The 24,885-nt window shown below is 31.3% G+C and overlaps 1 protein-coding gene across 1 annotated transcript in view; it reads left to right on the top strand.

Moving 5' to 3' along the window:
* The window catches only part of LOC126770929 (probable chitinase 10), a 117,368-nt gene extending 93,060 nt beyond the window's left edge, over positions 1-24,308 (top strand). Inside the window, exons 6-19 of the mRNA XM_050490541.1 lie at positions 2,204-2,327; positions 4,733-4,914; positions 5,266-5,393; positions 8,455-8,579; positions 8,789-8,902; positions 10,121-10,323; positions 13,423-13,640; positions 15,919-16,073; positions 19,475-19,646; positions 19,925-20,041; positions 20,707-20,842; positions 21,432-21,604; positions 22,209-22,410; positions 22,611-24,308. Of these exons, the coding sequence (XP_050346498.1) occupies positions 2,204-2,327; positions 4,733-4,914; positions 5,266-5,393; positions 8,455-8,579; positions 8,789-8,902; positions 10,121-10,323; positions 13,423-13,640; positions 15,919-16,073; positions 19,475-19,646; positions 19,925-20,041; positions 20,707-20,842; positions 21,432-21,604; positions 22,209-22,410; positions 22,611-22,825 (2,264 nt within the window). The 3' untranslated portion in view covers positions 22,826-24,308. The remainder of the gene's footprint in view (positions 1-2,203; positions 2,328-4,732; positions 4,915-5,265; positions 5,394-8,454; positions 8,580-8,788; positions 8,903-10,120; positions 10,324-13,422; positions 13,641-15,918; positions 16,074-19,474; positions 19,647-19,924; positions 20,042-20,706; positions 20,843-21,431; positions 21,605-22,208; positions 22,411-22,610) is intronic.
* Positions 24,309-24,885: the final 577 nt, after the last annotated feature.

The following is a 24,885-nucleotide window of genomic DNA, read 5'->3' on the forward strand; positions in this document are numbered from 1 at the left end:
ACGGTGGGTGTTGAATTCATTTATACCTACGCATACATACTGATATGTAAATATAGCTCGTATTATTTACATTAATTAATATTATATAAAAGTTTACTTATTTGGTGGTAGGGCTTTGCGCAAGCGGCCCTGGGTAGGTACCACCAACTCATCACAAATACGTAGTGTTGTGCTCGCTGCAGGCGCAAATATCATAGTTCCCAAGGTTCGTGGTGGAGATGTCAGGAATGGTTAATATTTCTTACAGTATTACAGTACAGACCACTTACCATCAGGTGGCTTACCTGCACGTCCGCCTACCTATAATATATATATATTATATATATATATATATATTATTTTTGATGTATATTTTATTTATCTTATTATTAATTTTATTATTTATTATTAATTATATAAATACACATTTATGATGATAATATTGTTAAAGTTCAGAAAACTCGTGATGAGATTAAAATTTCAAGTTCAAATTCGACGACTAAATTGCAGACCCACTCGTATGCCGTGACGTCAAACGACATGACACTCTCTTATGCTGTCGTCCTCTCTCCGCCACCGATCTTTGTGTGCGTGTGTGGCGTACACTATAATATATTTCGTTGCTATATATATTCGTTCATTAGCCTTTAATTTTGATGGTTTACACAGTGGCGTAGCTTGCCCTTGATACATTTAACATTTTACGAATTGTTTACTTACGCGGGTTTGGGGCCCCTGTCCCTAGGAGGCCCCGTACCTTTGGTACGGCTGATACGGCGATAGCTACGCCCCTGGTTTCACATCTGACGGCCATTTAAATATTATATGTGCGTATTACACTGAAATTACCGGATTATTTAAATCGAATGCAATTATGGCTTTTTATTTCGTGGTTTAACATAAATGATTTTATCCAAGGAAATGAAAAAAAAATCTCACAGGATAGTGAAAATCCGGACAAGTGCTAACAACATTACAAAGTGTACAAAATTAAATTTAAAGCATTAAATGATCCTATATTTTAATAGATATGACCTAGATATGTGAATGCAGCGCTATTTATGTCTGTATTTAAAAATTTTAATTCAGCTCAAGCTGTGATTTGGAGCAGACCTCGATAGGCAGTTAGATTGAAAACCTGATAATATAAGTCGTCTTGACGCACGATCTTAGAAAACAAAGTTATCCTAAAGATAAAGTACAGAACGAAAAATTAAATAATTTTCAATGTCTATGCGAACTGTACATGTGGCTTCCGCTAAATTCATTCGTCGTAGACATAAATATATTAAATGTCGTATGCGCTAATTTAAGACATACATTGCTAAACCTCGACATCCTAATTTACTTGTTACAACTTAATTAGATAACAAACAAACAAACATATTGAGTTTACTTCGAGGAATCTTAATGAACAATAAATAACATTTCATGATTCATATATATAACTACGTGTTTATAAATATATATATACTTCTATAAATTGGATACTACACTGCTCAGTGGACTGGATAATGGCCAACAAATTGGCAGTTAGGTCACCAATATTCATAGGTTTGGTCAAGTTATGTCGACACGATCGTTTACACCGATCGTTACCACTAGCTTATTGCTTCATTAGACTCAGAAATATTTAGTACAAACATAGTTTATCGAGACAAAAGAGAATTGCTATTTTGAAATTTTAGAAATATTTTAGGTGTGTTGTTTCAAATATTATAATATAAATACATAATTATAATAGTTATAAATGAAATTTTAAATTCCTAACTTCAAAATTATTGTTTATTATTTATAAAAAATAGTATATATGTAATGGACTTTACATTTCTTGCAAAGAATTTTATTGTAACAGTTCAATTTGCAATGAATTGATAATATTTCTATTTCCTTGGTTAAATGTGTTCATTTAACTAAGGAAATAGAAATATTCGCATTATATATTGTAAATAATTCGCATTTAGAATTTAAAAGATAATGATCCAACAGTTCAGAATAGAACCTGTAATTTTCCGTATACCGTTCAGCTGTGAAAGGTTTAATAGCAATATTTACTTCGCCGCTATTCACGCTTTAAGCAGTTTATATGAAAATAACAGTATTTCTTTTCCTGACCTGTCCTTGCAATGTTTTTAAAAGTTAACTTTACTATATTGAATATATTTCTAGTTAATATTGTAATGATTAAAAAATATTTATTTTATTATTATTTCTTTGTCAACAGAACTTCGCGAAGCGTTCGAAGCAGAAGCACAAGAAGTGAAGAAACCACGACTTCTCCTCACTGCTGCGGTGCCGGTTGGACCTGACAACATCAAGAGTGGATACGATGTACCGGCTGTTGCCAGGTAGTATAACAATATATGACACACTAGTTTTTGCTCAAAGCTTGACTTTACCCTGACAACGTGTATGCAAAATTTCATGATGATCAGTTGAGAGTAAAGACGTAAAAGCGTAACAGACATATAAACATACTTTCTCATTTATAACATCCAACGCCTTGATTATTACTTTAATCTGTAATGAAAATATAACAGCCTTTTAATTTCCCACTACTGGTCGGTTGTCTTAAGTCTATTATTATTATTCAATCACGCTGCTCCAATGCGGGCCGATAGGTATATATGAGGAAGATTTACTACAAGATGTTTTCTTTCATCATCGAGTACAATGCGGATTTGAACCCACAAACATCGGTTAACATTACCGTTTTTATCACCGGGCTATATACTTGGCTATTTTTACATAAATTATAGAAAGACGACCGAATATTACTTATATGGCTATAGGGTTTCCAAACTTCACGATGACCACGAGACCAATCCCGTGGTAAAATAGTTATTTTCTTTTTCATAAACGCAATCTAGATGATGCATGATCGTGAGGATCAAATTTAGGAACATCTTGCTTCAATTATTCTTTCTTAGCATACATAGTACGTTAGAAAGCTAAAAAAAAATGAATTAATAATTATCTAGATATTTTTAACAGCAGAAAAATTTTATCAACAAAATTATTAGTTCTAATACAATATTTTTTATTACAAAAGATCGTATAATAAACAGTAACCAACTTACAAATAATTGAATATAATTTCTTAAAAAATTAAAAATAATTTTTTTGTAAACTTCGCACACACATTCTTATATAATAATCACTTTTTCAAATCTTCCCTAACAACTTTACTACCACTAAATAAATAAATAAATTGTAGATTTTTTTTACGGTTTTAGTTAAGTTATGAGTTCAAGATCGGGATGGTTGGCGTTCTATGTCGAAGGACGTTGACACTGCTGGACGAAGCCTCCCCGGCTTTCGTCCAGCAGTGGACGGCAAAAGGCTGATACTACTATACATGACCACGTTTAAAAAAATATTTCATATACAGACGTCCTGTTCCATTATTATATTAAATAACTTTAAGAAACTCTGAATTCACTAAGAATTTTCTATATGAGGTCTATCCTATTTTTCTATTATATTTTTCTCTTGAAAGCTTATTCCATCTGAGAAGCACATAACAATGTATAACCCGTGAAATTATTATATACTATCGCTCTGAAGATTCTTATACTCCGCAAGAAATGTTTTTACTTAACATTAAATATATGTTAATGTTCGTTCAACTTAGTAATACCTTTTTTCTCTTATATATTTTTATGATAATAAATTTATTCAACTATAATAATTAAATTAAATTTGAATAAACTTAGATTATATTTAAAGCCATTATGATCCTATAGGTTATATAGGTTAGCACAAGTGAAAATTGTGGGTTCGATTTCAGAGGCATTGAGATTTAATATGTTTAATTTATGTTTAAGAAAAATATCTTAATGAAATCATCTCGTGTATCCACCAAACTGAATTGAGGCAGCTTGTTGAAAACAACTCTAAATCCTCATCAGATCCTCCCGAGAAAATCTGTTAAAATAATAAAATGTATTTTTTTTACAAATGAAAAAAATATATATAAGAGAATTGTCTTGTTTAATTTGTGTGGATATTACGTTACAAAATGAGTTCTGATTCTGAAAATTTAAATAAATATATTTTGTTTTTATGTTTCACAAGAAAAGTCCAATTACGAATCTACCTAATACCATCACAAACGTAGCTGAGAATTTGAATATTTCAGACGATTTTTTTTATATATTTTTATACATGTAAGGATATATAGAAAGTTCAAGCCACATTTACGTCTCTTTTTTTCACAATTCCTACAGTGCATTTTTGCAATGTAACGCTTTTGGATTGCTAATAAGCAAAACGATTCGTTTCATGCACATAACTAACTCATAAATATGTACATAGTAAGATAGATCAATTATAACTTCGCCTGTATTATGTGATACACGTACGATATTAGGACAGGATACTATATATGTTTTAAAATATATAAAGTAAAAGTAAAGTTCAAGCGTGTGAATGTCCCACTGCTGGGCTAAATTCCTCCTCTCCCTTTTTTTGAGGAGAAGGTTTGAAGCTAATTCCACCACGCTGCTCCAGTGCGGGTTGGTGGAACACACATGTGGCAGAATTTCAGTGAAATTAGACATATGCAGGTTTCCTCACGATGTTTTCTCTCGCCGTAAAGCACGAGATGAATTATAATCACAAATTAAGCACATGAAAATTCATTGGTACTTGCCCGGGTTTGAACCCACGATCATCGGATCAAGATTCACGCGTTCTTACCACTGGGCCATTTCGGCTTAAAATATATAATAACATAATATTTCACCTACAGCTACCTGGACTTCATCAATCTTATGGCATACGACTTCCACGGTAAATGGGAAAGAGAGACCGGTCACAACGCACCCTTATACGCCCCGTCTACTGACTCCGAGTGGAGGAAGCAGCTGTCGGTGGACCACGCAGCTCATCTCTGGGTGAAACTTGGAGCGCCTAAAGAAAAACTAATCATTGGTAAGGAAAAAACAGAAGACAGATATTTAATTAAATTGATTACCAAAAAATCCTTGAAATTATTAAAAAGTTAATCTGTAGTTTTTACATTTTTAATCAATTCTACTATTCTAGTATTCACATTAATATGCACGCAACGTATTCTTAAAGGTCTTTAAGTCTTTTAAAGGAAAGGTGTTAACCAAATATTTCGAAGGGCAACGGATAGTAAACAAACTAAATAATTATTCAATTCAATGAAACATCGAAACGAATACTCGAATCGTTAAGGAAATCGTTACCTTGACGTGCTAACTCCGAAGCATCAAAGATAACAAATCCGAGACGCTGTAAGAACTATGTAAATTTCAGGTATGCCGACCTACGGACGAACATTCACTTTGTCCAACATGAACAATTTTAAAGTAAATTCTCCAGCGAGTGGGGGCGGCAAGGCCGGGGAATACACAAAGGAGAGCGGCTTCCTCGCGTATTACGAGGTGATTTTAATTAAAAATTATTACCATGTTTATTTAGGAGACCGCTTACATAATATCGATACGATATATTAGCGAACTACAAATGTAATATGAAAATCATACATTTCGTATTTTGTATTGTATTATATGTTAATTTACTATGTTGTTCTACAAGGCCTTTGTTTATTTTTACCTAAAAGTAAGTGGTATCGCTCACTTACTTCACATACGTCAGTGTTAATTTGTTTATTGATACATTGTTATGTCTCTAGTACAGGAACAGAAAGATGACGATTGCGTAGTTCCTACTCGATAGGTTCGTAAAAAAAACTTACTACCAGTAAATATTTTGACATTAGTACCTAAACATGAGTAAATAAGTAAGAAACTAATTGTAAACAAAATTTAATACTTGAACATTAAGTGTTGCTTGATCACTCGAATCTGCGACCTCCAGGCAAATTACCACGTCACTAAAGCTTGAACATATTTTCAAATAGTTTGTATTATAATTGTTGATTTAAGGCAAAAATGAACTAGGACTCATAGATTACAATGTGATATATTTTTTGAGAAGCAATACACGCTAACCGATACACCATTAGGGACTAAGAGGCACATATTATATATTTATGGTAAAAGTTCATTGTTGCTAGTGGCAACTAGTGGCGAGTACGCAACATAAATTTTAAGACGTTACATAACATTACACTTTTGTAAGGTTTGGCATTTTATTTTTAATTTACGTAAGTTATTGTAGAACAAACATAATCACTGATCAGCTTAAATATTTAAAGTCTTGTACTTTATATAATATGTTTATTTTCTTATATAATATGTTCTTTACATAGTATTCATATTATTTTTGCAGTAAATACTTATTAGTTTGTTTTGCAGTTCAATCACGTCTATTTTTTATCTGTATTGAAAACAATTTCTATTTTAACTCAGTAAATACATAACTTGATATAAATATCAATATAATATTTTACATTTACAATCATTCATATTCGTTCAGTTTTCATATATTCTTTAATATTTCATATTCTATTTTAAAATATATTTAAAATTCTTGTGAATAAAACAGGTTTTAATAAACATGTGAAAGCACAATACACCATACAAAAGTGTAAACGTTGTTTTTTAGTGAATTAAAAACGATATTTAAAAAAAAATCTCATCTCGTAAATTTTGATCGTGGTTTCAAACCCGGCCAAGCACCACTGAATTTTCATGTGCTTAATTTGTGATTATAATTCATTTCGTGCTTGACGGTGAAGCAAAACATCGTGAGGAAACCTGCATGTGTCTAATTTCATTGAAATTATGTCACTTGTGTATTCTACCAACAGGCATTGGAGCAGCGTGGTGGAATAAGCTCTAAACCTTCTCCTCAAAAAGGGAGAGGAGGCCTTAGCCCAGCAGTGGGATATTTATAGGCTGTTACTGTACTACATCTCGTACATAAATATTAAATTTCAAGATTTATTAATTTCTCGATAAATAAAGTAATTGAAACCGAAACCGAATGCCAGCATAATTTATAATACTCGTAAGAGTAAAGTGTAAACGTTCTCCAGGAACGCTTAGGGGATTAAAGCCTGTCTCATAAGAAACTTAGTAACTGACAAGATCTTTCATTTCAAGGTTAAAGACGAGATAAAAGGGCTTTATTTTTCTTATTTGCAATTTACAGCCAACTTAATGAGTAATAAAATTTATTATACGTTTTATGCTTCTTGTCTCCTAAAGGCAATTTATTGAAGCAATTTCGTTTTCACTGGACTTTGGAACAAGTCAATGGGTAATATAATGTAAAATACACATACATATTATTAGTATGTATATATATACTAATAATATTTCGCCAAATAACTTGGACGTAATGAAAAAACTCAAGGTTGAATTTGACTGCAAATAAAATAATTGAATGCTTGAATTATTGTAAGTGAGATGAATATATTGTTGTATCCCTGTTTGAAGAGTGAGTGAGCGAGTGTAAATACAGGCACAAGGAACATAACATCTTACTGAGGTTGGCTATGTCTATACGGTGGTGATGACTACTTACTATCGGGTGGCCAATTTTATTTTATTTTAAAAAATTGATTCCGAAATTGTAATATCATATTTTATTAAAAATAAAATCTACAAAAGCATATCTCCAACTCTAATACAATTCAAACCCTTCTTGGCTGTGAATAAACGATAGAATTTCTTCATCTTGAATTCTACATAATTTAATTTATAAATGTTTACTAGATGAAACGTGTTCCAAGTTGTCTCTGAAATGTTTAACTAATTACAGGCACAAGGGACATAACATCTTAGTTCCCAAGGTTGGTGGCGCATTGGCGAAGTAAGCGATGGTTAACATTTCTTACAATGCCATAAGGCGTTGGTGACCACTTACCATCAGGTGGCCCATATACTCGTCTGCCTACCTATACTATAAAAAAAAACTAAACTTGGGATCAAATAAATGACTGAATAATTTCACAGAATTTCATTTTAATGAAAATAAAATCAATTGATTAAAAAATTTTAATATAAAATAATGGAAAGCCCACAAAATATATTTAGATACGGAGATGTTAAGTGTATGGCCGTGTAAATAACACTACTTAATTTTCAACGTCCATTTGTGATTATTTTCTTGTCTTTTGCGGCAAAAAATACATGATACAACGTATTTTATAAGCGCATGTTTTCCTTCAAAAAAACAAAGAGATATATTGCTGTGTTGCTTTAAACTTTCACGATATATTTTACCAATTTTTATATATATTATTTAGCGTCCACCGAAATGTTGATTAAGAGATACGATCATTGATGAAGGTGACAACTTAAATAAAATGATATAAACACTTACGGCCTTTTATAAACGTTATTTAGCGGGTATTTATTTAAACGCCAAATTATCTCTTTATGTCATCATTGATTTGACATTCGAAAGAATATATAGCATTGTTAAGCCGATGCTACCGTAAGCAACATTTATGTGAAAATCGTTAATCGTTAATCTAAGTGAAATTACTAAGTTTTCAATATTTGTTTGACAATTTTTATATTTGCCTTCAAGGTCTGTGAAATCTTACGCAATGGTGGAGCCTATGTTTGGGATGATGAAATGAAAGTGCCTTACGCTATCAGCGGCGATCAATGGGTTGGATTCGATGATGAGAAGTCTATCAGACATAAGATGAGGTAAGAATATTTAGATGTTAATATAAGTAATGATTAATGAGGATTAGTTACGAATATTTATCCAATGGGCTTTCTTTATTTTCAAAAATATTTTTATAACGATGAATCATCTAACTTTTCATCATAAGACACACAAATTTGGTTTTAAACCTTTTATGTGATTGGGTGAACTATTTAACAGCAATAATTTACCAAATTAAAATTTTTAGATGGATCAAAGACAACGGTTTCGGAGGTGCCATGGTGTGGACTGTCGATATGGATGACTTCTCTGGCAGCGTTTGTGGAGGTGATGTGAAATACCCTCTCATAGGAGCCATGAGGTAAGTCGTTATAATGATTATAGATATAAGGATACAGTACCTAGCGTGGTGGAATTAACTTCAAGCCTTCTCCCCCAAATTAGAGGCCTTAGCCCATCAATGGGACAATAGGTTTTTGCAATATCTAGAATTTGTTTGTATGAATGATTGAGATTATCTGACTAAATGATTCATGTGGTCGTGAGTCGTAATGTATTGGTGTATATAAGCTTTCTTAATCAATGGACTGACGCATAAAGATTTTTCAAATCCTGAAATATTAAGCTAAATAGCACGTTCAAACTAAACTTCTGTATTATACAATAGCATAGACATCTACCAGTTTCATTACAGTTTATTCACTCTGGTGTCTCTTCATCGGTTTTTCATCAGACTTACGACAAAACATAGTTACTAAAATTAACCGTCACTTTTATCGCCATTTCTGAACTACTTGCCATTCTGTGATCAAAATATACAACCAAAGAGAACAAAACGAAATGGTTCGTAAACATTTCGTCTCGAAAGTTAATGGAGTGTGCAAATCAAAATATACTTTATCACGTGAATTTCCCTGCGGAGCGGAACTTTACTCGAATAGAAATATAAAATATTTATAGAGAAACGAAAGTTTTTATATTATTGAATGTCAAGGCCAGTACAAATGGACCGACCACCTGATGCTAAATTTCTCCTTCAACCGTATTATGTTCATTGCCTTTTGATGTTATGGTTTTCATTCAATGTCGATTATGAGATCGAATTTATTATTTATTTGGATTCACTCACTCGTATAAAAAAAATAATTTACGTGTAAATGTGCTGAGCGTAGTCTTCATCACCACTTAAGATTTAGAGATACAGATGTTACAGCTGTGGTAGAATTTCATTCAACGATTGTGTGTTTGTGTTGTGATAGGCTTCCTAGGTATCAAACTCGAAATATGTTATTACACAAATTAAATTTTTTGATTTAATAAAAATATCATGAATTAAAACCCATATAAAGATAGGGTTTAAAGCCATAATCCACGTGCTATATCAACTTACCACCATCTTACTCCTTTAACTATTACATAGTAGAATAATTATTATATGTATTTACCACTCCGGGTAGGGCTTAGGATTATTAAGAGAATAAAATTTTATGTAATACTACCATTTTTTCCAAGCTTGGTTATAATATCGACATTGATTTGATTAAATATGCATTCGTAACAAAACTTTTGATTAAATCAGGGAAGAACTGCGCGGTATCTCACGTGGTAAGGACGCTAAGGACATTGACTGGGCGACCGTCGCAGGGACCGTCATAATAGAGGAGACAGAGAAACCTGAACCTATCAAGATTAGTCTTTCGGACGTGCTAAGCAAGGTAAAGAAACCAACCAAAACCCGCATCATCAAGAACAACAACAACGCATTGGTCGTGGATAAAAACAGTAAGTAAAGTTATATAAACAATTAAATAACATTCCTCCTCAACTCCTCTTCTATAAAACAAATTATAAAAAACCATAATATTACCAGTAAATCTTAGACACAAGATATAAGACCGCCGCAGTTTTCATAAAGAAAAAACATTTTTGAACATTAAACAGTCGTATTCTATTATTGGACTTGTTAATTTTATACTTGACTATCTATACAATGATATAAACAATACCAATTAAATCGTTTTGCTATAAACACGTTTGCTATTCATACCTGTAACAGAACGGTGTATGTACCGAGATTTATTTTTAAATAAAACAATGCTACGGGCTGTTCAAATAAGGTTCAAACTTCTAAAGGGAAGTTGTTAAAAGATTAATAAAATGAGATTAATTATGAGGTGCTGATATAATTAATAATTATATCTAATAATTGTGTGCAATACTTTTCAAAGAGCCGCCTAATTGTTAATTTTCAAAATATAACTCATGCACTCGATTCAGATTTATACATTAATGATATGAAATATAAGCTATATTTATAAATTATATGTAATTTCTATCATCATTCTTCCACTTGGTGATAGGGCTCTGCGCAAGCCTATCTGAATGGGTACCACCTACTTGTCATATAATAATAATACTCTACCGCGAAATAGCATTACTTAGTATAGTTGTGTTCCAGTTTGGGTTTTTGGATGTAAGGATGTTATTGTCAGTAAGGGATGGTCAATATTTCTTACAATGTCTATCTACTACTACTACTACTATCTGCTGGGCATTTTGCAAGTCTGCCTTTCTAGATAAAACGAAAGTAAATTCCGAATAATTTTGCTCACTTAAATTTAAAAAAAAAAACAATAATAACAATCACTGTTCAAACTAATTTGATAAATGTGAAATTTAGTGATTGTTTGTTTTAATTTCACGCTTCAACTACTAAACCACTGGCATTGGAAAATTAATTTACATGCAAATTGACAACAAAACACAATATATCTCGCTTAGTGAAGATTTGGAAAAACTAATTTGTTCGTTTTCGTTATAAACAAACCCTGCTATTTATTACAGTTATTACAGGATTAAGCCTTCCAAACACAATTTAGTGAGACGTCATACATAAATCAGACGACAGCTTGCGGAAACTTTCACCAACTTTTTCAATGCCAATTGCCTCCACACACATATTAGTTTTATTTTCGCTTTCCGTTTATATGCGACTGTTCGTGTTATTAACTTTCTAAGATGATTGTACGCCTCTTGATATATTAATTGTATGAAAGTATTGTTTGTCTCTCGAATTATATTTTTTTGGGAGTTAATATTTTGAATGAATATTATTATTAAAAAAATCTATTTGTGAATTAAAAAAAATATACTATATGAGCTCGACGTTTAATAAGTAAAAACCTGCTCATACTACTTGCATAGTATGATTTTATTTGAAAAGTAATTAAATAAAAATTACCTTGCTATATTTATAATGTAACTAATAGTCAAATATTTTTTAATTATTAAAATATACGAAATTCAATTAATTATCAACCATCGGATTCCCATAAGCATTATAAATTCATTAATATAAAGCTAAAAACAAGTTACGAAGATTAAGTACCATAAATTTACATTTTATACGCTCAAAAAGCAAGTAGGCCTTGTACGTGACACTAAAAGCTACCGATCTTAAAAGGGGTGTCACAAGGGTCATTTTAAGGTACCATGTCTCTCCCACCCACCCACCAAGAATGGCTCCGAACAACGACAACTCGCGACATAGTTGCTAAAAGTTTCAGACATCGAGTGCTTTCACGATCAGAGTTTCGACGACCAGAATTACGAGGCCCATGAAATGATACATAATTTCATCTTTCTCCCTTCAATAGAACGCACGCAGGGCTCTAAACTATTTGGCACTTTATGGCATATATTATGAGTGTTATGATTTAGACTTACAGCCTTTATGACGCTTAGCGTCAATCCTTACGGAAAGAACTTACAAGTTTTACAAAGCTTCCAGAGACTTATAAAGTATATAACTTTATAACGTTAAAAGTACTGTACTATAAGTTCGGTGATTGCAAGTTTATTAATACGATTAGTCATATTATTCTACAATATATATAAACATATACATAAATCATACAATTTTTTTTTAAATCATGAAATGTGACGAATTTCACCTGAATATTTTAATAAATATTAAGGTACAATTTATCAAATTCCATTAAGACAAATTCTTCATAATTTTATTAAAAAATCAAGAAGACTTGCAAGATTAAATTTGTCTACAAATTGAAATAGATGATTGATCGAATAAGACCTTCTTTGCTATTCACCAATAAGCGGATAAATGGATATTCGATTATTAATAAAAGCCAACATTTAGACAATTACTTTGTATTTTCTTAATCTGTATTTCAGTAATATTACTTTCTTTTGGATTTCAATATGACATATTTTTTTATCAGATAACGTTTTAAAATATCTTACCAAAAGATACTGATAATATTTCAATATTTCTAATTCTTTTTCAACATTTGACGAACTAAGATGGAAAATTATTTAGTAATTTGCACCTCACTAGAAAATCATGAAACGCTTTTAATATACTTTTATTATAATGAAGACTTTTACAATGAGCTTAGAGGCTTAGACCCGTTTGTAGCAATAGTAATTATGTATTATACATTCAAACATTTTTTTTTTATATTAGTAATGGCCTTTTTTTAAGAAATTACTAATATTCCTATTTACCTCTCCAATTAAAAAACTTGTGTTAGAAATGGGGACAACAATAGCTCAATGGGTTCGAACTTGCAATTTTTGCAGCCCAGTGTGCTATTCACGCTCATTTTAATTTTATTATATTTGTTATATACTTTATTGTTTATATGAACTCAAAAACATATATAAAGATAAATATTTTAAGATACTGCATGAGTATTTTTAGTGATCGCTACTTTAAAGTTGTATAGTTCCGAACCCTCGACAATGAATCACACTCAACCTTTCACATTCATAGACTACTTATCCAAGGCATATAAGGAGTTTCACTCTTAATTACAATAGATTTGATTATATAATTTATATAATAAATATTTTTCACAGAACGTGAACCACAAATTCTCTGCTACCTCACGTCTTGGTCTTCTAAGAGGCCTAGTGCTGGTCGCTTCATGCCAGAAAACGTAGACCCCACTCTATGCACGCATGTTATCTATGCCTTCGCGACCCTCAAGGATCACAAGCTGGCTGAAGGGGATGAAAAGGACAATGACATGTACGATAAAGTGGTGGCTTTGAGAGAGAAAAACCCTAATTTGAAGGTAAGCTTATCTCACAATCAACATTTAAAATATTATGACGACTTACACAAAACTAATAATACAACATTCAAATATTACGCTTTTTGACTTATACCAGAATTTTATTATTAAAGCTAGATTTATTCTAAATATAGCAGTTTCTGAACACAAGGCCTGTTTTCAGAATTATAAATGCTTCATTTGATCAAATCTTGAATTAACATATCCCACTACATCTCGCTAAATTTTCTAAGAAATAATGAAAAACCCTCTATCCATATAAATTGAAAATCGGATATCACACATGTTCTATACAAATGATGGTGAAAGTTGCTTAAAATTCTATTCTCTATCAACAATTTATTGGTCCATCAAATGCGTTTATAAATATTCCGTCAAAATATTTAATTATATTTAATTGTATTAATTTAAACATGAAACTTAAAAGCATTTTTAACGTTTACAATGCTTAATTATACGAAATCTTCTAACATTGTTCCTTAAAAACCATTTAGAATGTCCAAGATTTTAATGGAATTCGTTAAGTATTTCTAGACGTAGACCTCAAAAGAACACAAAGGATAGCTTAATTGTATAGAGTCAGTGACTCTCGAGCTAAATGAGAGACACTTTTCGTGGGCTGAATAAAAAGAAACGACGAAGAACATCAAATGAAAAAAAAAATTAAAAGAAATGTGAAATATTAAAAAATAAAACTTGAAAAGATTTCTTAAGTACTAAAAGTTTGAGAGCACCTGAAGTTTTTGTCTTTAATAACAAACACTTAACTCGCCTTAAAGGTGTATAAAGTACCAATTTGTCTAAAATTTAATAAAGTAAGATTTTATTTCAATGACTTTAATTATTACGTATATAATGTCAATAATTGCTTAATTCGAGTCGAAATCCGTCATTGAATATCAAATAATCGAATGTTGAATTTTGATACACCTAATTTTGATCAATCTATTAATTACCAGTCGAAATATAAACAACGAAATGGTTAACAAGTTCATTTTCAAGTTCTAATGCTTCTATTAAATATATTTTAAAATCTTCTTTATGATTAAATTCGTAAATATTTTGTTTTTAGTCACAGAGTTTTTAATTATAAACTTATTTCGTTAATTTACTTCTTTAAAAACATATTTGGACAGTTTTTATTTAAAATACAATATTATTATGAATAACTTCTTATTTCAAAATTTCAAAATATGCATATTTTTAAGTTGAACGATATTTTAGTTTAAGCTTAAAACAAGGTACACTCGTCTAACTTTGATGTTAAATTTAAAAAATGTAACGTCATTGACATTGTTTCTTATAGAAAGTTAGAATTTCAGCTAACTTATGTTGTTAACATTCGTTTTAGAAAAAAAAAACAATAGTTCATTTTTGTATAGCATCTAGACTCTTCATAATATAATTTAAAACCAAATATATACACAATTATTATGATGATAAAAAATATATATATATTCTTAATCAGAATAATATCCTCCTTGCTAATTTCGACCATAATGGCCCTTCGAGGGATATTTGAAATATGTATTGAATGGCTTAAATTTATATGAACACAGGCCCAATGTTTGCGACATTTTTTAATTTTCCAGAATAACCGAAACACTACTCGAAAATCTCGACCGAAGATAACAAATATTTGACTTAAACATAATTATTTCTTATTGACTTTATAAGCTGAACTGTGATTCTATAGCTAGCTATATATCATCTTTCCATTTTAGTGCCAAGGTTATATCATATCTAATGCGTACAAAAGATAGAATGACTTGTATTCTCACCTGTTTTTTTATATAGAATAGGAAGGCGGGCATATAGGCCACCTGATGGTAAGTGGCCACCAACGCCCATAGACATTGGCATTGTAAGAAATGTTAACCATCGCTTACATCACCAATGCGCCACCAACCTTGGGAACTAAGATGTTATGTCCCTTGTGCCTGTAATTACACTGGTTCACTCACCCTTCAAACCGGAACACAACAATACCAAGTACTGCTGTTTTGCGGTAGAATATCTGATGAGTGGGTTAGACCTACCCAGACGAGCTTGCACAAAGCTCTACCACCAGTCAATTATTATAATATCAGGCGAGGCATATATAACATATTAATGGTATATAGCAAATTAATGGTTATCCAGAAACGAAGATCAGTCTTAGCAGACTCAATTGATCAATTATTGAAAATATTTCTGAAATAATTGAATTTTTCTCCTTTTAATCTGTTATCTCTGCATAATTTGTAAAAAAATTTGCTAAACTTTTTTCTTTGTTTAGGTTCTATTAGCTATCGGTGGTTGGGCATTTGGTTCCACGCCCTTCAAAGAGCTTACATCGAACGTGTTCCGCATGAACCAGTTCGTGTACGAAGCGATCGAGTTCCTGAGAGACTACCAATTCAATGGTTTGGACATTGATTGGGAATATCCAAGGTAAGGACAAATTATATTGATATAATCAATTACGCCTAGTCACTGATTAATATCAATCTTAGGAGATTCGAAATACGACGTTACTTTCATGTTTCTCTTCAACTTGTTTATTTATATTTATATACATTATTTAGTTTCAAGCTAAAAGTATCTATGATTTTTAAGTAACTTTTTTGTAATGTAAAGTGGAACACATGGAAATAATAAATACTTTTTAGAGCAGGACAGAATATCTTTAGTTTTAATTCGTTTAACTTCTTAACAATTTAATTTCAGAATTTCTTAACAATTTCATTTAAGTGGGATATTTGTGAACTAAACAATTATTATCATTTACATTTATAACAATCAATTGAGATGGAATTTACAATTTGACGGAAATCTACTATCAACAGCTGTCTATTGCCATACCTTTATAGTAATACTTCTAGCCATTGTACATACTCTGTAATACTCGATAGATGCTCTAACTAACAAACCCTTAGTCATCTTAAACCTTAAACTGTAATCAGATAAACTATTTTGATGTTTTCATTTTACCAAATTTTTAAGAATGTTTTCTTTTAAAATAATATTGAGGTATTTTAAATAGGATAAATTATTTAGGGCCAGATTTCTATTCAAAATCTCCGACCAATTGAAAAACGCTACCGCAGACAGATTACGTAATCGATTAAAGCTTAATAAATTTTTTTTAAGCCGAAAATTATTGATTTCTTTGTCATGTTCCTTAAAACAACATTTTTTCGGTTTACTGCTTTTAAATAACCTTCAAACTTTGTTATTAATAACTTCATAGTAGATAGTGCTTATAATGTTATTAGGGCCAATGAAGAGCCAATCGTATACGGGCTGAACGAGGTGAAGGTTGTTAGTTAGAACCTGACCGTTTAGTTTATCCTACTACTATTATAAACGTGAAAGTTTGTATGTGTGGATGGATGTTTGTTACTCTTTCACGCAAAAACTACTGAATGGATTTCAATTAAACTTTCCAATAATATAGCTTATACATCAGAATAACACATAGGCTACAATTTATAAAGATATTGTGTGAGCTGTCCAAAATATGACATTAAATGTCAAGTAACTAGGAAAAAACCTACCTTTCTGCGAGCTATTCTGGCGTGCGCTGCCATAAACGTTAGTTACACATAATTATGTAATGTATGATAGACATCATTTAGTTTAAATGCGCGATACTACGGGTGCGGTGTAGCGAGCGGTACGGCGCGGTTCGCCTCCGGCGGCGGTGGCGGGCGGTGCGACGCACTTGTGTGGGGGAAGAAGGCGCTCATCGCTGAGTGCGCGACCCGAACGCGGGCAGAAGCGTGAGGGCAGACATTGTTGACTGTTGTCTCCGTTTTGCGAATTTTCATGGTTATAGCGATTTTTTAAAAACGGATTGTACTTCAAGTAATATATCCCCAAGATTAGGTATTGGCAGTTTTTTTTTGGTTAGGAGTTACACTTAAATAAGATACTTCATTTTTATTTAAATTAATAGATATAGGTTACTTACCTGTTCATTATACCGAATTCCTTCTTTTTTTTGTAAATTACAGAGGTTGTAGGTAGGTTAGTAATTGGTCCTTTTTTGGTTGATTTATAATATTGTAAATAACGTGATGTATATCAATGCGAGTTACCGAACTAGGAAGGCACATTGTGAAGGCCATAATTTTAACTGGAGAAGCCAAGGGAGACAATGTTCTTATACCGCGCATCCCAATCATACCCAATAACTTGCCATTCAATTTTAAACGCCTGCAGTTCCCGTTAAAAGTCGCATTTTCAATGACGATCAACAAATCGCAGGAGCAAACCTTAAAGGTAGCAGGCATACATTTAGGCACGCCATGTTTTTCTCACGGTCAGCTCTATGTGGCTTGCTCACGTGTTTCCAAAGCAAAAAATCTGCATGTTTATGCTGAAGGAAAAAAATCGTTAAATATAGTTTATAAGAGCAGACTGCAGTAGCTGGATAACTATAGGCCTATGATCAGGGTTCTGCAGTGCCTAATTACCGTATATTTATTATAATGCCAATTTTCTTATGTTAAAATATTGTCAAGCAGTTATATTTTTCAAATGCGACTCAAAAAATATTTATGTCATAATGTTAGTTCTTTTCTATGCCACGCTAATATAAGCTACTCCAAATACTAATCCTGCGTAGACGAAGTCGCGGGCACCAGCTAGTTATTGTCATAATTCCTAACAAGCTTAACGTCTCACTTTGTGGCGAATATAAGTAATTTATTAAAACCAGCCTTGAGAGTAAGGTATTCCATTAATTGGAAAAAAAAGTAAGCAATACATTGTGTTTTTACGAAACAATTACATGTCCAATTAATACAGTCTGATACAATGTTAGCAGTTAATTCTGCTGAAATACACCACTCAGATGAAATGAAGTGAAATACACCACTCAAAAAAAAAAACAATTGCGAATGTAAAGATTATAATTGACATGTAAAGATTAAAAGCAACAACGTTTTCCCTGACATAATCACTATTATTTAAAGCCATAATCTTTTATTATAAAGACAGACTATACATATAAAGAAACCATAATGGAACGATGTATGAGCGAATTTTAATAACACCTCAACATATATACATTTCATATGCTAAGGTAACACATACTTAAATAGGCTGTATATTAAGAAAACCTTTTAACGGATCATACAATAATCGTAAAAAAAATCTAGACATGATTTTTCCATCTTGTGAAATTTGAGCCTTTGTAGGCTAAGTTTTTGTACCTGAGTGAAAAGAAATAGGAACGTAGGAATTAAACTCAGATTAGATATTGTACGTAGAAGTGATATTGACTTTGGTTGTGATCCAAAGAGGATCACAACCAAAGTCAAGTCAAACCTTTTCTTATGTAGTTAATACCAAAATAGTATCCCAAGATGACGTCACGTCACACACGTTACGTCGTAAAAAGTTCAAAATGTATGGAAATTACATTCTATGTATCTCAATCAACTATTGGTGTAGTATATTAAATAATTTAGGCAAAAGCGAAGTTGGAAAATTTTCGAATGCACATTGTTGAATTTATTCGACAATCAATTATAGGTGTCTGGAATGGGTCTATAAACAGGTTTTGATATTGAATAATGAATTCTCAGTAAGAGTAGATTAATGTAGTAATAATGTCGTAAAATGGTTTTCATGAATTAAAATGTTCTTAATAGAACTATATAATAAATGTATTCTATTTAAATATAGTTATATTATCTCTCAAAAAAAAATTATGTACTTATTAAACTTTATTTTATTATTCGTGACTTATAGATAAGTTAATTGCACTATAAGATAAAATAAACAAACGTATTTTTCAGTTTAAGTAAATGTTCTAGTGTTTTCATGATTTATTTAATTCACAGAGGAGCTGATGACAGAGCAGCCTTCGTCTCCTTGCTCAAGGAACTTCGTCTAGCTTTCGAAGGTGAAGCAAAAACATCTGGACAACCTCGTCTCCTCCTTTCTGCTGCTGTTCCAGCATCATTCGAAGCAATAGCCGCTGGATATGATGTTCCAGAAATTTCCAAATACTTGGTAAGTATAGAAAAGCTTAACTGTCTTTCTTATTTTCTTTTAATGTCATATTGACAACAGTTCTTTGTATAAAAATTGGAGCCACTTTTTGTAATTTATATGATGTTACTCATTAGGATTTCTATGATATACTCTTCATCATCAATCATTGTTAAATCATTTCTTAGCTTAGCTTAGTTAGCTTAAATTTACCCTAAGTACTTCAATTATTAGGAATGAGAACAATAATATATATAATAAGGTTATTCTTGATGATGATGAAACAATCTTCATGACAGGACTACATCAACGTGATGACGTACGACTTCCACGGCCAATGGGAGCGTCAGGTCGGACACAACAGCCCACTGTTCCCGCTTGAGAGCGCAACCAGCTACCAGAAGAAACTTACAGTAGTGAGTTAAAATAGACATTAAAATAAATAAGATACATTAAAAGAGAAAGAACATTTTAGCACCAACTAAAGACTATTCTAATTTTAAGAGGAGATACACCGAGAAATTTAAGCCTAATCACAAAGAGCTAAAAATTATTTGCGTTAAATAATCTTACAATAGGGCAAATGACAAATTTCCGACAAACGACAGTGTACATAAAAATAACTGAACGAAAACTTTAACTTACTTGCTTACTTACTTTTAAAAAGCGACCAGTTGCTATAAGAAATTGTCCGTGATAACTTTAACTTGGTTAAAAAACAAGCGCATACTTTTAATGGTTGAGAAAGTTTTATCAGCTACCGCATCTGCTGCCTCGGTAGTTTTTATTTAGTTAACAAACAAAACAATTTGTACTTCATAAAATAATTTCATTTTAATTCGAGTGAATTTTTATTAAAGTTTTTATCGATTACAATTATTTTACTTTGTTGGCTTGCGTTGTAGATCATGTTTAGGTATCAGCTAGGTAATTGGATAAAAATAAAGAGATTTAATTCAAATTATCTAGGATTTTTTATTAATAATACCTTGCCACAGTTTTATAACATTTAACAAAAGTTTTTTTAATAATATAAAGTTTCCAGTATAAGCGTTGAAATAAGCATTGAAAATCTTTCCAGGATTATTCAGCTCGTGAGTGGGTACGTCAAGGTGCTCCTAAAGAGAAGCTGATGATCGGAATGCCCACATACGGTCGCTCATTCACGTTGATCAACGGAACTCAATTCGATATTGGTGCTCCAGCTTCAGGCGGTGGTAATATCTTTGCGTCAACCTATATTTATTTACAGTCTTTATCTACACTACCCTATACTAATATTATAAAGAGTAAAGATTTGATTTTTTTTATATATTTATTTGTAATGGATAAATTCAAAATCTACTTAACCGATTTAAAAAAAATCTTTCATCCATAGAAATTTACATTATCAACGAGTAACATAAGCTAAATTTTATTTTCAAAACATTGGAGATCCCTATATTGCAATAATGTAACTGAAGTTAAACATTTTTTCCTATAAAAGTTACATTTTTCAACACGTACGAAGTCGAGGCGGGCCGCTAGTTATTAACATTTGACTCAAATCCTTTTATACTGTTTTTGTGCTAAAAAGATAATTCTATTTTAAGATAAAATTACTCGACGTGTTTTTATCTACAAACTGGCAATATAAGAATCTATTTATTTATGTATATCAAATAAGCCAGAGAACTTCAAACGATTTCCAAACTTTGAGTACTAGATATAAAAAATTATATAAAACACATAATTTAGTATCCAACTATTTAATACAATTCAATTATATTATCAATTTTAGCTACATACAGCATTTCTTAATTTCAGGTCTAGCTGGTCGCTTTACAAACGAAGCTGGCTTCATGTCATACTACGAAATCTGCGACTTCCTGAGAGAAGACAACACAACACTTGTATGGGACAATGAACAGATGGTTCCGTTCGCTTACAGGGAAGACCAATGGGTGGGCTTCGATGATGAGAGATCACTGAAGACCAAGGTACATTACTCAAATACATAAGAATTGGATGATATGGATTTATTTTAGTATGTGACCTGTTAGAGTATATGGATAATTTATCATGTTGCCTAGCTCATACTTGGGATTTAAGATTGCCATCTTGCCTAACTTTTGATATATGAGTCGACGCAATCACATATCCTCATGAGAGCATTAGGTCATTAACCTTTATATAATTCAAAAATAATATGATAAAAACCAATTAACAACATTATATAAAGTATATATTATTTTGTCAATAAGTACATTGGTTATTCTTTTTTTTATTTGCAGTATAATCTTGTACTTCATTATTTTAGATTATTTACACATAAAATACATTTCGTTATAGTTGCGGAATAACTTAGAAGACGACAATGCTAATATAAACTTATAAAACGTGTTTGATGTTTAACTTACTTTGTAAACTAAACGGCAATTTCGGTTTTAAAGTCCTTAAAAATGAATATTAACTTTTCTCCATCACTGCCACCGAATCTTAGCAATTATCTTTACACAAACATCCGGAAAAGTTATTTATGAAGTCGATTTAAGTTTTGAAATTACCAATTGCATCACGATTCAACTCTATTATATTTACCAGATGACCTGGCTGAAAGAAGAAGGTTTCGGAGGCATCATGGTCTGGTCCATCGACATGGACGACTTCCGAGGCTCGTGCGGCACTGGCAAGTATCCTCTCATCACCGCCATGAGACAGGAGCTGGGAGACTACAAGGTTAAACTGGAGTACGATGGACCGTACGAATCTTCAAATCCCAATGGACAGTACACTACTAAGGATCGTGAGTATATAATTCTGCATATTTTATAAAAGCTTTAAATTATCATGCATAAAAAAAACATGTTTTTATGAGAATATTATTTTTCACATAAAACATGAGACTTTTTGAGAATATTATAGATTAACTTCTAGTAAAATTTTAAGGACACTTGCACCTGAAATTAAAAACTATTATTACATTATTTCTGATATTGCTTACAGCCACTGAAGTGATATGCGAAGAAGAGGACGGTCACATATCCTACCACCCTGACAAAGCGGACTGTACCATGTACTACATGTGTGAAGGGGAGAGGAAACACCACATGCCATGTCCTCAGAACCTGGTCTTCAACCCCAATGAAAACGTATGCGATTGGCCAGAAAATGTAGAAAGTTGTGCACATCACACTCAAGCACCAGCTGCTAGAAGATAAGATAAACTTCTGCTATAAGACTAGTAATATCCCCTTCATATTCGAGTTAAATCTGTAATTTTAGTAGGCTTAGGTTAAGGGAAGTGCCAAATGCGAAAGATTTAATTTTATCCAACTTTTCGTATCGTTTGAAGATCACGAAATTGGATTTGAGATAGAAAGTTTACGAGTTCAGTATTCGAATTTGTTGTAATAATTTGGATAGAAGCGACTGTTAAAAAGTAACTTTAATTGGAAAAGCAAATTTTCGGATCTTGAATTTAGTTTTGGGTATTTTACTGTTTGTTGTTTACATACATGTATGGATATATATACATATATATTATAAGTTATTTGATTTAGTTGGCTGCCGGATATAAATATCAATACAAATTCTTTATGTCCGTAATTCCAAATTTAAATTATGTAAATTCGATTCTGATTCGTCCAATTATCTTGTGATTAGGTACCTTGAATGTTGTAGCCTAAGCCTATCATTTTAATCAAAATAAAATCAATTAATTATATTTTTTTCAACGCCTAATCCACCTGTAGTCTAAAATCAACCCACGTCGACATATTTATTAGTTTAACGATGGTGACATCGAACAGATCGGATGATAGGGTTCGTGTGATATAATGTAAATTTTAACATTATTGGTGAATAATTTTATATAGAATGATATTAAGCCGACATGATAATTGGGCAAATATTTAAAAAAAAGTTCGTTATTTTTATGGAACACGCAAATACTTTGAGCAAACTGCTATACACAATTAAGTGCAAAAAGACAGAATACGGTGAAACGAAAAATTACAATAACCAAATATTTAATTACGCGCTTCTGTACATTTACGATTTACTTTACTTAATAAAAAATATAATAAATTTGTGTTCCAAGTTATTCTCTTTTTGAAAAGGAATCTTCTTTTTTTAATTGAAATATTTTTTTCAATATTGGTTACTTTAAATAAAGTCTTTGTCTGATTATCATGATATCAGCTAGTGATAGTTTACTCCCAAAGGTACATAATGATTTAAATAAATAATTCGATGTTTAAAGAATTTTTAACTTCTCTAGCTATATTTTTATATAGATGTTTAGAGAAATTATAGATTCTTCTGTAATTGTATCTGCTTAAAAAACATCTTATATAGCATATGATTGTTTTATCATTAATAATTGGTATCCAAGTTTTACCGATTTTTTTTCATTTTCATCGTCTGATTATGTGCCTTTGTGATTGTATTTATTAGTTTTAAATTTAGTTTTTCCAAGCTTTTTATCATCATTTCAGACATCAGCAAAATCACTGCCTAAAACTGTCTCTATTTCATTATTAATTTTCGAAATTGCTAGACAGTTACAAAAAATCATGACATCTTCATATTTTTGAGGTTTGTATTTTATTCTAAGTAGGAAAATAATTATAAGTTTTTGTAAATATTGTATCTAAATACAAAAGAGATGTAAGAGTATTATTAAAATCTTTTATAAAATTATGAGTTATTTTATTGTTTGTGCCCATTTTCCACTAAGTTAGATATTTTTTTTCCAGGAAAATTACTTCCGGACAATATTATTAACTTATTTCGTGGACTACAATGTTTTCCTAACTAAGCGAACATTTATTTATTTTTTGTAATTTTTTTCATTGCCTTTGAAATGAAAATAAATAATAAATATATTAAGTAAATAGACTAACTTGATTTAGATACCAAAGTGATAAAATATTAACAGACTTCCAAAAAATGCGGTTCTCAATGTCATTGTATCCGATTTTTGTTTTTCACCTCGGATCTACGTCAATTATTAACCAATTTGGAAAATATTTTCTTTATAATGAACTAATATAAAACCAAAGGGTGAAAAAATAGGGAATAAATGAATGTGTTAAGATATTTTGTAATTTTATTTGCGATATTAGAATTATAGAATGCAGGTTGATATCATGAAGCAGATTTTCATCTGCTACATGGAGGTTAACTCATAATATTTTCCTTAACCGCCGAGTACGAGATAAATTATGAACAAAAATTAAGAACATGAAAATTCAGTGGCGGTTGACTGATTTTATCA

The sequence above is a fragment of the Nymphalis io genome, chromosome 9, assembly GCF_905147045.1.
Source record: "Nymphalis io chromosome 9, ilAglIoxx1.1, whole genome shotgun sequence".
Classification (NCBI taxonomy): Eukaryota; Metazoa; Arthropoda; class Insecta; order Lepidoptera; family Nymphalidae; genus Nymphalis; species Nymphalis io.